Below are 16,116 nucleotides of genomic sequence, written 5' to 3'. Positions count from 1 at the left end.
CTCCAAAACCAGCAAGTTATCTAAATAACTTATCTCTCCTTTAAAAATAAAAAGTGTTTGTGATGATCTGACACATTGCTGGTTCACCAGCCTTGTCCTCTAATCAAACTTATGCACTTAATATAACTTACACGGCGAATTAAAGACCATTAAACTGCTTTTGTTACAGGACCTGCATTACAGTGTTTGATATTTCTCCGAGATGCTTCCCTGTTGATAAACTTAAACAGGCTTTAATGTTAATTACTGTCTGTTGTATTTTCTTTAATATAAAAATGATGCACACAACTCTCCTCTCAAACATGTCGCCTAACTCCCGCTCGTGATTGACTGTTGATTACAGACTTTGAATTTTCAGTTTCTTAAATTTACTGCTCAGCATCGATGCCGTGCTTTTTAAATGACTCGTATTTTCTCGCCAAACTTGCACGGATAACTCACTTTCTATCTGTCCTTTCGCTGTTTTCCTGGATTAATTGATTTCGATTTTTTTCTGCAGTTATTCAAGGATATTAAACTATCATCTTCAATGCTATGCTCAAAGGAAGCGAATGTTTAAGTCTGATAATCCTTGGACACAGAGGGTAGATTTTTCTAAGATTTATTTCTTATCTCTGATAACATTCCACTTAAATTGAAGTTTAGGGCTGCTCTTAAGATGAATAGGGTATCAGTGAGATTTTCAAAACACTATTTGTGAGAGACATGCATTGACTGCTGAGCGGCGAGTGTTACTAATGATGATTCTCTAAGGGCAAAACACTATCTGCCAATTTTGAATGCGATGTGGCTGTAATTTTCCCCCTGATTGCACTCTGGTCATGACAAATATTCCAGATATTTAAATATCCAGCCAGTGGAGGGTGTGAGTGGTGGGGGAAATATGCGATGGGGGAGAGATTGCACAGAAGATGTGAATTATTAATGTGGAAATTCTGTAAAAGATTCAATAATTTCTGTGTAATCCTTTCTCAGGTGGAAATAAGGTACGCTGATGCAATGGGGGAGACAACAGGTATCGTTCCATCGCATTCCCTCCCTCACACGCCTTCCACTGTCTATCCAGAGATGCAGTTTAGCTAAATACAGGATAGCTGACATCTCTGACTCCGTGCTTTTAACAAGCAGGCAGAGTAAAAAGAGAAACAGTACTATTTGATCCAGTCACTGACTTTGCCGTGTAGGCGCTTTTACTTTTAGAACAGAAAAAAATAGAGCGGCAGAGTAGATTCTGGACTTTTCAAAATGTATACGTCGATATGAAAATAATCTTTTGATTCCTGTCATCATCCGCTCGTAATTCTAGTTTGTCCGTGCTGCAAACATCAGTGCACGCTGTTTGCTGTTTGTCCTCCTCTGTGGTTAATCCATCAACCTGTTAACGTCCATCTGGGAAACGAACACAGAGTAAATAAAAAATGTCAATCATCACCTTTAAGGAGAAAACGGGCTGAATAAATTTAAAACCTTATCTAGACACCTTGTTATTTTATTTTGTCTGTCTGCCAACGTGTTTAGTTGTCAAAGTAAATACATTACAAGTGTCTAAATTCATAATGTGTCGGGTTATCATTGACCCAATGCCTTTGAGCCTCCTTCGTCATGCAGAAGACAGGAATCAGAGAAGTATTTTTTTGAATCGGATAAACAGAGGTGAACGCTTTCATTGTCATTTATTGATTACTCCATTAAGGTCACTTACTCAATCATCCACTTGGCCAATTGCTCATCGAGTCAATCAGTCGGTCAATCATTGGACTCGTGTTTGTGCACAGTGGTCAGATGCTGGTTTCAAATGAAGGTCTTTGTCTGTGTTTACATGCACGCTGATATTCCCGCATTAAAACAACCTTTCCCCGCATCTCCATGAATGTGATTATGGCTTGTGTAAATATCTCCATGTGTGCTGCACACTGACCGTGGTTCCAGTCATAATCAGTGAATTCACAGAACACATAAATTAATTCGCTGTAATCCAGACGTAAGAGTTGCAACACTGCCCGCTGTTTGTTTGACTTGTTTAGTTACAGCGATTGTTTTTGTTTGAATCCAGTTTTCATGCCCATCAATAGCTGAGCGTTACATCATTTCCAGGAATCGCACACGCTGAAATAATCACACTGTAACTGAAAAAAACAAAAACGAGAAAAAACATCTCTCTGTTGCACATGTATACACTCTGTATATTCTGAATACAAATAACAGAACAATGTCATTATGTGCATGTAAACAAAGTCTGAAGTCCGTCTTCATCTCTAACCTTTTTTTTTTTAATGCTCTTCCATTATTTTCTGTCTGAGTTATTTTCTGTCTAACATCTCCATCTTCTCCTCAGCTTCTCACATTCATACATTTTATTTCCATGTTTCATGCTTTCACATTTTTTCTTTGCCTTCACCGCTGCTCAAAAAAACTCAAAATGTCTCCGGGACCATCAGATCATCAATCAATATTTTTTCTCATCTGTCTCTGCCACTCTCTCTCTCTCTTTCTCTCTCTCTCTCAGCCAGTCTGTCAATCTGTCTTTCTCACTCTCTCTCTCTCATTATTTTTTTGGCTGCCTCACTCCTCACACACCTTTCGCCTCTCTTGTCTCCAGAACTCTGGCCACAAGGACTGTGATGTCCAGTATGCGGAGCTGGATACTGCAGCTTTGGCCTCCTCTCCCAGCCCACGAAGCTCTGCTCACACTGGCCCAGGGGATCTTGTCGAGTATGCAACCATCCAGCCTAGCTCACACTAGCGCATGCCAATATAGGCCTTTCCCCTCAGACTTTGGCCTCAAGGTACACAGACTGATGCACTCCTTTCCCTCGTTCATCCCCCCTTTCACATGCACAGACCCCCCCCTTTATATGCTCCACACGGTTCCCTTGTCTACCTTCCTCTTTAGACTTGGCCGTTTTTTTTATTTTATTTCGCCCTCGCTGCTGGAGAGGTGGATCGAGGCGGAGATATTTCCACACAGTATAGCCCTCACAGCAGAGACGCAATGAAACCTAAATCAAGCCTGCTCATTGTTGCGAGCGATCGTAAGATCAGCCATATAAGTGCTCCCTCATTTCCAGAAAAATGTCATGTAATATATGACTCACTGGGAAACAAAACATTCTCATCCTCTTCTTGTCTTTCAGTCTTTGTGTGCATGAACCCTGATCGTAGAGAAATCTGTAGAGATACGTGTCTGCCGTGTCAGCATCTACCATTCCAGGCTGATGTCAATAATCTGGGAGATTTAGCTGCATGAGTCTCTGCATGAACATCTTAGAGGAATGCTGAATCGCTTTACGTGCAACGTGCATTTATGACGTTTAACTGTGCATACGGGTGTTTAAACAATGATGTCAAATATTGAAGATATCTCATGTCAAATGTTTTTTTTTTTTTTTTCTCAACAGTCACAAACAAAATGTGTTTCTCAAGTGATTATGCCACTCTTGACAATCGTGATTGGTAGCAGGGCAAAAACGAGCTCTCATGTGAACCCCACGAGAGAGAGAGAGCGAGAGAGAAATCCTTCCATTACACACAAACACAGTCCTCTACACCACTTCAAGTCGTCATTATGCACATACAGCAAAGTGGGATATAAGGAGGGCACAAATTGGCATGTTACAAAACCAGCAAGGCTGGTTTCTATGACAATTCCTGAGGCTGGTAATTCTCCAGGCAATTCAGGAGGCTTTCCTGAGGCAATGGTTGAGAGGTGCAATTCTCTTCTCATTTAGAGACCATTTCATCCTGGGAAGTAAATGTAGATGTAAAAGAGATTACTGGAATGAGTTGTTTGTCATTGCTGCAATACACCGATTTTTCTACCGAGCGGCTTTAACCGATGGACTGAAGAACACGGTGCTACTGTTTGCAGTTTCAGTTGCGCCGTTAAGAAGATTTGCAGGTGTAACAGCACCGTGAAGAAAGAATTTAAAGCTACATAAGGTGTTCGCTCGCTGGCAGCCGCAGATGGCGACAGGAGATACTGTTTGAATGTAGACCAGCTAGGTAGCCAGAAATCATGAGACACGATGTCGGTAAACTGCAAACGCATTTATCAACCCGGCAACTCCGTGAAGCTTCGCACTAAAAGGAACAAAAGAGACAATAGAGCACAGAGTCCAGCCTTCTCCGGACTAAGCTCCTGGTTGCCAGGCGACGGTTTGTATTCTGCTTTTGTTTTAACAGTCCTCTTCTTCTCGATGATCGTCTGTTCCAGCGTGAAACAATACTATTAATAATACAGACCTACAAATCAATTAGTTCATTCACTGTGAACAATAATGACGACTAGCTTCAGCGGATAAACACAATCATGAAACACAAGAAACAACACACACAACAAAATGTGTTTCAGTCAGCCCACTGCCAGAATGTGTACTCCACAGTTTGACTTTGTGGCTTCCTGCAAGCACACACCGAGCTCAGCACACAGAAGTGATCGGGGAGTGACAACAATAAACTTTCCCTGCAGCCCTGTCTCCTACAAATGACCTCTGCAAGGACTTGATTTGTTTTACCTCTTACGTTGAGGTAGAAAAAAAAACAGAATATCCGCCTCGAGGGACGAGTTATATTTTTGTACCACAAAGGAGTCATATGGGGAGGGAGGTCTGGATCACTGGGACTTTTCTGGCACAACAAAAACATTTCAGTTAAGCTGAGGGAAATATTGTCATTTTGGCTAAATGTTAAAAAAAAAAGTAAGCTCACCAATATTCCTGCTTCAATTCACTGTGACATTTCAAATATTTACCTTTTCTTGCCATAACAGAGTCTAAATATAACCTTTAAAAATGTGTCCCGTGTATTGCATCAGGTATTACAGGAAAAAACTAATTAAAGACGTCATCAGTGAACATTTTGCAGATGTTTATTATCAGCATTTTGCATTTAGGCTTACAGGCCACACATCCTCGTTGGTTGTTAGAAAAAAAAAAAACCTAATCATGCTCCATTCAAAACATTCCAATTGTTCTAAATTCGAGGTGTATTAAACGTAGAGCCGACAGGCGAATGCCGGGTGGAGGCACGGTTTATAAAGAGCTACATGAGAAGCAGCAGCAGCAACAGTGCCAAATGTTTGTAGCAGTTCTAGAAATTAGCAGACGGCTTAAAGAACGCCGTCTTAATGCAAAGCCGCACTGCATATATTGTCCATCTGTCAGTTTGTCAATGTACACGTCACTTTTTTTTAAGACAAGCAAATGCTCAAACTTTAGGACTGCGCTGTTTCAATCAAGAAGACATGAATCTGGGGCGGTCGGTAGTGTAGTGGGTAAAGCGGCCGCCCCGTGTGTGGAGGCTATAGTCCTCGCTGCAGCTGGCCCCGGTTCGAATCCCACATGGGATTTACTACGCGTCACTCCCCCTCTCTCTGCCCCCTGTTTCCTGTCTATCTTCAGCTGTACTATCAATAAAGGCATAAAAGGCCAAAAAAATTATCTTTAATAAAAAAGAAGACATGAATCTGGTCACTTGGTGTGGAGGAGATGCACGTCCCTACTGCCTCCCCTTCCGATTCAGGCTGAGGAAATTAGCAGATTTTAATATCCTTGCACAGAATATGAGTATGTCGTATAAAACATTGTGCATATAGTCCATATTGACATCGCACACTTCTCTTTGGTATTAAATCTGAGGGATGAAGCTCCTTAAAGTCTTCTAAAAATACCCACTGTAAAACATAATTTATTCTGGCTTTGGGTCTTAAAATTCTTCATTACACTACCTTAATTTTTCATGAAATGAGAATAAAAGTGGACATTATCTTTAGCGGAACAAAAGTATATTGTGATTTTTTAGGACACCTGAAACAGGTAAGAGTGGATTAGAATAAGACGTATCATTATTAGGAACGTTAAACATTTTTAGTATTGCCTAGTGATGAAACAGTGAAATAATGATGTCTTTTAACAAGTATGCAAGTTAACAGAGGATATGTCAATCTGCATCAAAAACATTATAACGATTTCTTCAAGGCTTCTATACTATACGTACATTTTCCTGGGCACAAGCAGAGTTTGAAATCTGCTATCTGATCTGAAAACACGCTCAGCCATCAGATTTCTGAGAGCGAGCAGACAAAATAATGAATATTGATTCAGTTTGTATGTCAGCTTTCACAAGGCGTTCAGTCAGCAGCTCCGTAATTGATGGGATACTGTAGCGGCAGAAGAGTGTCAACGTTACAGTGCTCCTGAGAATTGCCTGTTGACATAACCTGTTTGTAATACAGCATTAAGCCTCATCCTGACTGCCTCCAGTCACGAGGTTACACCATTGAATAAAATCTTTGTTTGCTGAGCCGAAGACTGAACTAGAAGTTCACATCCTCGGTGACAAAATCCTTATTTTACAGTATTCTTTGAGAAGAATAAAGACTTTCAACATCACCTTGGGTCACCGCCTAATCAGTGAAATGAATCAGCCGACTGTTCTACAATCACAGCCTGATTGTATTTCTCCAGCATCCATTTGCTTTAACATAGTTATTATAATATGAGATATGAAAACCATATTTGGGCTATGCTTCTTCAAGGTTATGCTATCTACCCAACATTGAATAAACTTAAAATGACTTCAAGGTGAGCCAGATTTCATTTAGATTAACACACAGCCTCAAATGTATGCATTTGAAAACATCCCCCTTTGTCCTCGTTTGCTTTACTTTTGTACAGAACTTGAAAGATATCTCACAGCTTTTATTTCAGCGGAAAAGAGGAAGTCGGACATGAAAGGAAGTGGCACAAATGATTAATAATCAGCTTTGTGAAGAGTTGAACTTGGACCTTTAAAAAGGAACAATGTGTAATGGCTGCATGCTCCAAAAATAAAGGCAGCAGTACACAGCCTCTCTGCCGTCTGTGTCCTGTCCACACTGTCGCGTGTTATCACTATCAATTTCTTTTTATTCTTAGTTTGAGACCGAGGGAACGCGCCTGTGCTACAAACGACTCCAATATGGACTTTATGGAGTATATTTGTGTAAACAGCTTCATTCAGCGTCTCTCCCTCTCCTCTGGCACCGTGAGTTACTATGGTTACGGGACCTCCGAAACTTTATAATGATTCTCAATAAAAACCATGAATGTAGCCTGATTGCTCCTCAATGCTGAAATCTTGTATTAGAACATAATTGCACGTGACAAATTTCACGCCAAATAAAAGGGAAGCCTCAAATCTAGAATTATACAGTATGCACGCGTCGTCCTGTGTGCGAATCATCATCATTGACTATTCTTCATGCAATCGCCTGTTTGTCTGGCCCTAGCTGCTACAGACAGGTTGACAGGTGCGAGTGACAATAAATCTGCTGTTCAATCCCAAAAGTTTGAGAAATGAACTGAGCGAAGGTAAACGACTTCGGATCAGAGCAGAATTTAAGTATGAGCCTTGCTGTGTCTCCTCGGCAGCTATGCAGCAGCTCTGTCCATCCTCTACCTGTTCATCCTCACGTTGGACTGAGGTCAGACTGAATGCTGCAATGACTTACTGTCGCCTCTCAAGGCACAAATGGCATCAGAAAACCCACGCGTACGCAAAGTGAAGCACCTGTAGCCTCCTGTTGAATAATTATCAGATCTTCACTGAGCAGTTTTCGCTTTCTTCTATTTTGAGGAAGCAGCTGTAGAAGCTGAATGGGCGTCCTGAAGCCTGTTTTGTCTCGTCTTTTTATTCTTAATGTTTGCAGGTTGTTGTTTGGCAGAATAATCACTGAGGACAAACACAGGTAGTAAAACGGTGTCAAAATTATTCATACCTTGTTCATTTCCTGCTACAGTTTTTGTTCATTAGGGAGACGCAGGCCTGGATAGAATACAAGATGCCGTCTGCTTTTGTTGTTTTTGAGACTTTTTGTTGTTTTTGAGCAAACTGAGATGTGAGGACGAGAGGAGAAGTGACAAAAGCAGGCAGGCTGTGATATCCATTCATTTGCATAACATTATGCTCCACAATGGAAATGAATGGAAATATCACTGGATGAAAAAAGGATCATAATACAACCAAATGAGGCTTTTTTTTTTATTTTTTTACTTTTCGATGAGTTTACTGCCTGTTGTTTGTACTACTGCTGACAATAGGCATGATGTGAATAAATCAAACCAACAGGGTCAATCAGTCCCATTACTGTTTAACTAAATGTTGGAACAGCTAATACGGGCCATTTGAAAAGCACCGGATCAATGGAGATCAATAGTGCAGCATACAGCTACGTCAGGAACAAAGCATGTTCCTTTTTTAGTTAACAGCTTTCCCGAGAATCCTGCACAAAAAGAAAAAGATACAAGGACAACCTCTACTGTTCATCCTGCTTCTTCAGCCTCCAAAATCATCGGTTTTCCCACTTTCAACTTCTCAGAACTCAACAGTAAAGCCGTTACAGAGCATGCGGTATAGCACATGACCCCAACACACCCTCGACTCGTCACAGATACAGATCCCTGCCTGTAAACGAGCACACCTTTGGTGGCAGTCTTCTCCCTTTGAGCCATAGCACCTATCAACAAAACACCACCGGTAACTGCCATGTGTGGAGAGCTATTTGTATAGGACAGGGGGATTAAATGTGCTGTATCGAATGTTTTTGATGTTTTAATGTATGTGTGTATTTATGTACGTACGGCTTTGTACAAGCTGTGGCAGCACATTTCCGATCTATCTATACTAATGGTAGGGTGAGAATTAGAAAGATAGAAGATCTTCACTAATGTCAATAATTACACATTGGTGATGTAATGAATAATTAATGTTACATTATCAAACCCATCTGATGATGTGCAAGTCCATCTAATTAACAAAGTAAATGATGGGCAATGGTTGTAAACTATAATTAATCATGGTGAAAGACATCAAACATGGACACCAGGACAAAACCTCAAAATCCTGCAAAAGGAAAGCTACGCTTTTATTCCAGATGTGACCGAGCATCTCTCTGTCAGCAGATGTTGCATCTGTTCCTATCCAGTGTAAAGACAACAGGAAAAAATTAGAGTGAGAGCCGAACAGTTGACGTCTATGTGTTTTCAATCTACTTCTGTCATCCCTTTTCAGATTACATTCAGTTGCAGCGTTTGAGAAAGCCAATGGCCACGAGTCAACGCGTAAGAGCCTCCTGCTGAGACACTGAGGGCTCAGCCACTCATTGTTCTTTATGAGTTTCAGTTTTTCACAACAACCTCCAGTCCTGCTGTTAATTTAAACATGAGGGGGATCCAGAGGGATAGGACATTCATCTCTTTGTTGCCCTAATTCTGTGACTTGGATAAGATGTGTCTAATTTTTATGTATAACTTCTGCTTAGGCCTGCTTTATGTAAGCCTAAAATCCTTCATCCTTTCTTATTAATGCCCTTCTATGCATTACATTCCCATCTGATATAGGCTGTTATCATAAATCATCAAAATTCTTGGCCAGCTGCCCAGAGTTTGATGCTGAAACTCTTGAAATGCTTGGAAACAGAAAGAGACACATTTAGCTTGACTTCTGCTGGAGATCTGCAGTCATAAAAAATGTATTGATTATCCAGAGTTAGAGGTCAAACTGCAGTGGTTGCCATTTGGTACATAAACATATGGCCGCATCAGATTTGAATGAAATTCATGAATAAGAACGGCTTTTAAAATAATTTTTTTGTGAGGAGCCAAAATATGTAAATAAGAGGCTGAACTTTTCTAAAAGTTTGCAGTTCCAGAGAGTAATTGAAGGCCAAGGACATAGTTGGAGGAATTTAAAGCCCCGATGTGAACGTTTTTGAAAAGGTGCGACTTGAGTGGTGGAATAAGCAAAGAAAATATAGCTAAAAGCGAACAGTTTCAAATCTGACAGCTGGCTGAGTTATTTTATTGTGCAAACTGCTTTGCTGCTCTCAAATAAAGGTAAACCAGAGTGTGGATTTGCTGTCAGTGCAGCAGATATTTTGCTCACAGCTGGTATGCAGTTCTCTGCATCTCGCTGCACGGCGGTGCCTCCTGGAAATGTATTTGACCTCATCCAATTGTTCCCCCTCTCTGATGGAGGACCCTATCCGATAACCCTAAATACCCCTGTGCAAAGTTTGACATATGGTCTGTGTAGGCAGGTGCTCACCCTTATTTAATATTACATGAGGTACTTACAGTACATCGGAGGTGGTGTAAACTAATAAATGAATCATTGTGAAGCGAACAAATAACAAAACAAACTTTAGTCAGTTTGATCTGTCTCCCTCTCCTTCTAAATCATCTTTCTCTGAAACGTCAACCACTCTGGACAAAACAAGAAAGTCTTGTAACCTTAGTGCACATGAACTTTTATTTATAATAGTTCTTATCTGCCCGGTAAATATGGCTACAACTAGCAACAGCTGGTTTAACATAGAAGTCCGTTGGCTTAGCTTAGCATAAACAGGGAAAACGGCTGGCTTGCTCTTTTATAAAATCATCAGATCAGCCGACCAACCTCCTTTAAACTTATCACAGAAATATTCACAACATCTCATCTTGCTGTTCTTTGCACAACAATGTGTTTGCACCCACTAAACAAAGGAGATCTGGTTAGAAGAGTAGTAATAGTAATAATAGTAATAGTTTCCCTCTGTTTCCAGTCTTTGTGCTAGGCTAACTGCTAGATAGTATATAAAAGAGATATTCTCAACAAGAAAGGAAATGTCTGACTATTGCTGTACTTGTGGCTTAGCCAACACATTTCTCACAGGTAGGGTGACTCTATATCACAAACACTGAGTCAGACTTTTATCTGCAGCAGTTTACTTGAGTTTCAGGTCTGAATCCCAAAGACACATTTATAAGCTGAGAAAGCTTCTCCTCAGATTGTTGGTTTTAATTTGGCTTGAAATCACCTGAAGTCCTCTCAGAAAGCAAAGGAATGAATAACCCGACAAAGTAGAACGTTTTCTTCAACTGCATGAGCGGTCCTTGATACTGACCTGAAGCAAATAAGATTTTTTAGACACTTCTGTCAATGTTTCCAGCATGGGTGTCAGAAGAGGTTTTCCTACATGTCTTTTGCCGTGGAAATACCAATTCACCTTCACACAAGATCAGCACTCACCCTTCTGATCCGCTGTCCTGATCTTACCATACATTCCCCACAATGTCATTCTAAATTAGAGCCCCTTCTTGTGGGTCTTCTTAGGTCCAATGTATTGAACTCATTAAAAGTTATAACACACTTTTATAAGAGACCTCCTCCCATGTTTTATCCATTTAATGCAGGCAGCTGACACATTAAAGGAAAAACCAACATAAAGTGGCTAAAGGTGTTGGACCCCAACAGCTTCGGTGCACCTTGCCATTGACTGTCCAAGGCTGAAAACTCTACTGCTGAGATAAATACCTTTCTCCCAAGAGATATTCCCATATTTGGTGTTTGATAATGGTACAGAACGCTGCCATCCTCCTCAAAAACATCAGTACAAAACGTCCCAGAGGTTTTTCGTTTGGGTTTAGATTTGTTGAATGTGAAGGTTGGAACAGATGAGTCATATAATTTTCATAATCATCAAACCATTCAGGGATGCCTGTACAATGTTTCATCATAAAGGTGATCACTCAGAGATTTGCAGTGACCCAAAATGGACCCAAACCATGACAGCTCCCCAACAGCCCTATAGTGCCTCACTGTAGGGGTTGACCTTTTAGACCTGTACCGTTCTCTTTGTGTATCCGACACACATGGACTGGTCCACTTGTCAAGAATATGATGAAGGATGTTTCATCCGATCATTTCACTTTTTTCCCCTACATCTTTGTAGACCAGTGGCGATGGATTTTGCACCACTGAACTTTCAAATGTGCATTCATCTTTGGAATGAGGAGTTTATGCACTGCAGCTCTACTATAATATCCTCTCGGTGTAATTATCGACGGACTGCTCTTGCCGACAGTCCGATCACGTCCTGCATTGATATTCTCAGTCACCTGAGCTAGAGTTACTCTTCTGTTTTTCCTTACATATCGCACTAATGCACGGACATCACAGTCATTAAATGCGTGCTGCCGACCACAGCTATTTCCTGACGTCTCCCTCATGGATCTAAATGCAGATCTCCCTTTAGACACTGTTCCCACTGAAACAGCAAGCTGTACATAAAGCTCCTAGCATCTGCGGCCCAACAATGAACTCTTTTTCAAAGTCACTTAGATCTTTTTCTCTCGAGACAAAATGAGAATGAACTAGGCCTGCTCAGCATTTTTATACTACAGAACACGATTTGTGCTATCCGTGCTATGACAGATTTGTTGTGTTTAATGTAAACGTTCCCTTTTTGTCATATTTTGCAACCATTTGTATGCAGATTTAAGCCTGTTTGTGGTTTTTTGTTGCCCCGCCCAAACATTTTCAGAGTTGGGATCATCGTTTTCGTAGATGTAGAGATGCTTGAGGAATAATCGTGAGTTCCATTTTCACTCTCATCCAATTTTTTTTCTTGCATGCCTGCTTATCATTGCTGTCATTTCATCATCATGTTTTGATCATAATCCTTTTCCTTTGAAAGTGTCAAGCACAGATAACTTCTTTAAAAAGCAATGCAGAGTTTAAAGCCAGATGTCTGTCATTTAGAGCAGTCATTGCGTGATCGAAAAAAAATCTGAATCTGCTTTTTTTCCAAAAAGCCAAAAACTAAACAGTTCAGGTATGAAAGCACTATAATCATGTTTGTGCAGGTCAGGATCACTGATTTTTCACTGCCACAAAGGTAATTTAGCTTCTGTCCTGCATAATATTGTAATAATCACTTGTGTTAGAATGAGCGGGGGGGCATTCTGGATAGCAGTGTCAATGCAAATTTAATAGCAAAGTGCAATTGTGGTGTTTGAAACTTGACTCTCCACCCACCCAAAACATGTTGATGCATCATTTTAATTCACAAAGGGCGTTAATGTGAGTAAAGCCGTGTATTCATCAAGTCAGATCTAACATGTCACCCACAAGTGGGAGCCTCGTCTTTCAGTGGATTAAATCTACGGAGCTGTTTGAGCGTGATGTGCACTCACAAAGCACAACACTTATCCATCGCAACTACCCTGATTAAAACATTGCACTAGACCTAGAAACCTAGACTTAGAAAAATAAATACATAAATCTACTCACTTTCCAACAAACTAGCTGATTCTATCTCCAAGTTACTGCTGGGTAACTGTATTCCCAGTTTACACAGCATGATGGGTGATGACCCGAGGACACACAGCTCCATTAAGGATCTTTAAAGCAGGAAAAAGAAGTATTGTGTTTTGAATTTTAATAGATAAACAGTCAGAAACCGATACTTCAGACAAATGATGTAACACATGACACAGCAGAATAACGGCTGCTGTTGCTTTGCTTCAATTTGACGGGAAAGAAAACAAGTCGATTTTACAAAGTCTCAGTAAAAATTATAATTATAGGAAATCTTTACTTCATGAAATCACGTAAACAGCTAAAAGGGACACGCGTTTCCTGTTTTACACATAGATCCATATATCTTTGGCTCTGGAGTGGTGGTGTCATCAGGAGTATTTCAGATTGGGTTTGAGATTTTTAGAAAGATTATGTTGCAAATGTGGGGCGTTATTATGGGGTTATAAAAGGCATGAGCATTTACCAGGCAGGAAGTATCAAACGAAAGACGGTATGGGGTTGTGAAACTGGTGGACCGCCCCTTTAAATAGACACTGTTTTACTTCAAGTATTGACAGTTGGCATCGTGAGCGTGTAAGTGTAACCAAACATAAAGAATACAAAGATTTAAATCAGTTAAACAAAGTTAAACCAACCACAAGCTAAATATTTCTCTTCTATGTTTATGTCTTACAGTTGTAATATCCAGATCCAAATCCTGAGCCTGATTTGATTTGTTCATGACAACTGACACAAACCCCAAAGCAAACACCTCCACTATTTTCTGTATCTGTATGTGAACCCTCTCGCAACTGCGGAGCCAGAAACTCCAACTGGTCTAAACCAGTTTACATCGCCATCTGTATCTGCATCTTTCAGATTCATGAAAACCTGGCCCTCGGTATAACAAGTTAGTGGCTAGTTATGCATTTATGGCATAATTAATGCCACATTCGGTGTTGTAATGAATTTCCTTTCACTGTAAACATAAACGTTTTGAAAGTTTTAAATTATGGCAAACAGAAAGAAACAATATTATCTGAAGAAATGAAGTATAAATAGAACAGAACGAACAGTAGATATTAGTTAATCAAACCCTTTTGGCGTTGTGGTTTCTCAGTGGAAAGGAGCATAATAATGCATGAACTGTGCATTAAAACATGGTTACATTTATGTTTGATAGTAGGAAAATACTGCTGTGTGTGACATTGCCAAAAACTGTTCATAATGTCTTTTTAGTAAACCACTTAGGCTTTGTTCAGGCTGCGGGCAAATCAGATTTGTTCCTGAAATCAAATCTTTGAGACAGACTGTCTGCACTGTTATTTGCAAGCGCAGACATCGTCAACATAATCTACAGGAGTTACGACGACACTGGAGACTTTGCTTGTACAGAATCTTACCTCCAAAGTGCAAGCAGACTAACAGATTAACAGCATCAGTGTGTCATGTTGCGAGGACGATATAAAATCTGATTCTAAGACTAAGACGCATGTGTAGAAGCGCATTTTTAACCACCTTCAAATGAGACTGAGTGGCTTTAGCTGCTGTCCAGACTTTCTAAAATCAATCTGGATACAGTTTGGATATACCCAAACCAGATATACTAAGCTGGCAGCCCGAACAAGGTCTTAGTGTTCTATTGTGCACTGTAATGTACTGATGTGGTGGCACTCCATTTCAGGATCAGTCAACCTTCCTCAGATAAAGGAAACCCTGTGACCCTGCAGTATTATCTTCTTTCTTCTTTTGTCTCCTCCTTCTCCAGGACTCTGGAAGGCGTCCAGAAGAGCTGTTGAACCCGGCTGAATACATGAGCTACCAGCGCGTCTGCAACATGGAACACTTCCCCGAGCCTCAGTCCGCTCCAGCCTACCCTCCTGTTACTTTCTTGCCTCAGCACCCTTACCAGCAGCATCCACAAAACGAGCCCATGTACTCCAACACGACCTTCTCCGCCCCTGGCCCTCGAGCTCCGTTCACGTTCCCCAAGGAGCAATCCGTGTGACACGCCACGCAACTTTTAGCTCTGCAGAGGCGGAGGGCAACATGATAGTGCCGCAGTCACTTCATGGAAATCAAAGCTCTGCTGAACGGATGTGCATCCATTCCCTCCTCGCTTCTGTTTAGTTTATAAGCTTAAAAACACGTTTTCATCTGATATGATGAAAATGTCTGTAATTTTGTGGCCCTGAATCCTCCTGTGTATTGTGCACTGCTTGCTCCACCGAGCCTATCTGTAGGACCTGGGCTTACCTTGTGATGTTAGTGTAGCCGACACCAATCACCCTCCTCCACCACTTTCCCATTCACCCCTCACGTGCCCACGCATCCTGTTTGTTTTTGACTGCTTCCTCACCTTTGAATATTTTCCTTTTTTTGCCAAGTGTCTAAACTGTGTACAGAACGATATCACACAACATTTTTTTTTAACATTTTCTCACTGTGGTTGTGACCTTTTATCGCAATGTGCTTCTTTTGTTTGTTTTCTCTGTCTGTCAATCATATGCTTGCTTCTTTGAAACTCATATACTATAATGTATGTGTGATCGAGTGTGTTCTGGTGGAAGAAAAAAAAAAGTAAAACGAAAAAAAAAAAAACAATGCCATTTTGGATTTGTAAAGCTAATTATCAATCTATAATGACATGGACTGCCCCTTTAATGACAGTTAATGACAGGGTTGTTATGTGAAGATGTGAATTGGCAGTCTGTCAGCTGAATCCTTCATTACTTTTCATAATAGCTTCGCTGTTATGGAGTCTGACTGGATATTTCGGACTATTAGAAGCGAATGTTATCCTCATTAGCTACGTAAAAAAACAAAGGGCTTGAGAACTGACAGTATCTACTTCTCTTCTATTTCCCCATGTATTATCATCCATCCATCCAGGTTATCTTTATCATTATTATTATTATTATTATTATTATTATTATTATTAATATTCTTCATATTATTATTATTATTATCTACCAGTAGTTGCCAAAGACATATACTTTCATTCATCTTTTGTCCATT

At 40.4% G+C, this 16,116-nt stretch overlaps 1 protein-coding gene across 5 annotated transcripts in view; it reads left to right on the top strand.

Moving 5' to 3' along the window:
• Positions 1-15,678, top strand: part of nectin1b (nectin cell adhesion molecule 1b) — a 138,756-nt gene extending 123,078 nt beyond the window's left edge. For 3 of the 5 annotated variants that reach the window (XM_027280086.1, XM_027280085.1, XM_027280088.1), the window contains one exon: positions 14,867-15,678. In XM_027280086.1, coding sequence (XP_027135887.1) covers positions 14,867-15,106 — 240 coding nt within the window. In that variant the 3' untranslated portion in view covers positions 15,107-15,678. Of the gene's footprint in view, positions 1-2,599; positions 2,787-14,866 lie in introns of all 5 variants that reach the window. The other 2 variants (XM_027280087.1, XM_027280089.1) reach the window with 1 other exon arrangement.
• The last annotated feature ends 438 nt before the right edge of the window (positions 15,679-16,116 follow it).

The sequence above is a fragment of the Larimichthys crocea genome, chromosome VII (assembly GCF_000972845.2).
Source record: "Larimichthys crocea isolate SSNF chromosome VII, L_crocea_2.0, whole genome shotgun sequence".
NCBI lineage: Eukaryota > Metazoa > Chordata > Actinopteri > Sciaenidae > Larimichthys > Larimichthys crocea.
This window is presented reverse-complemented; position numbering and strand designations above follow the sequence as displayed.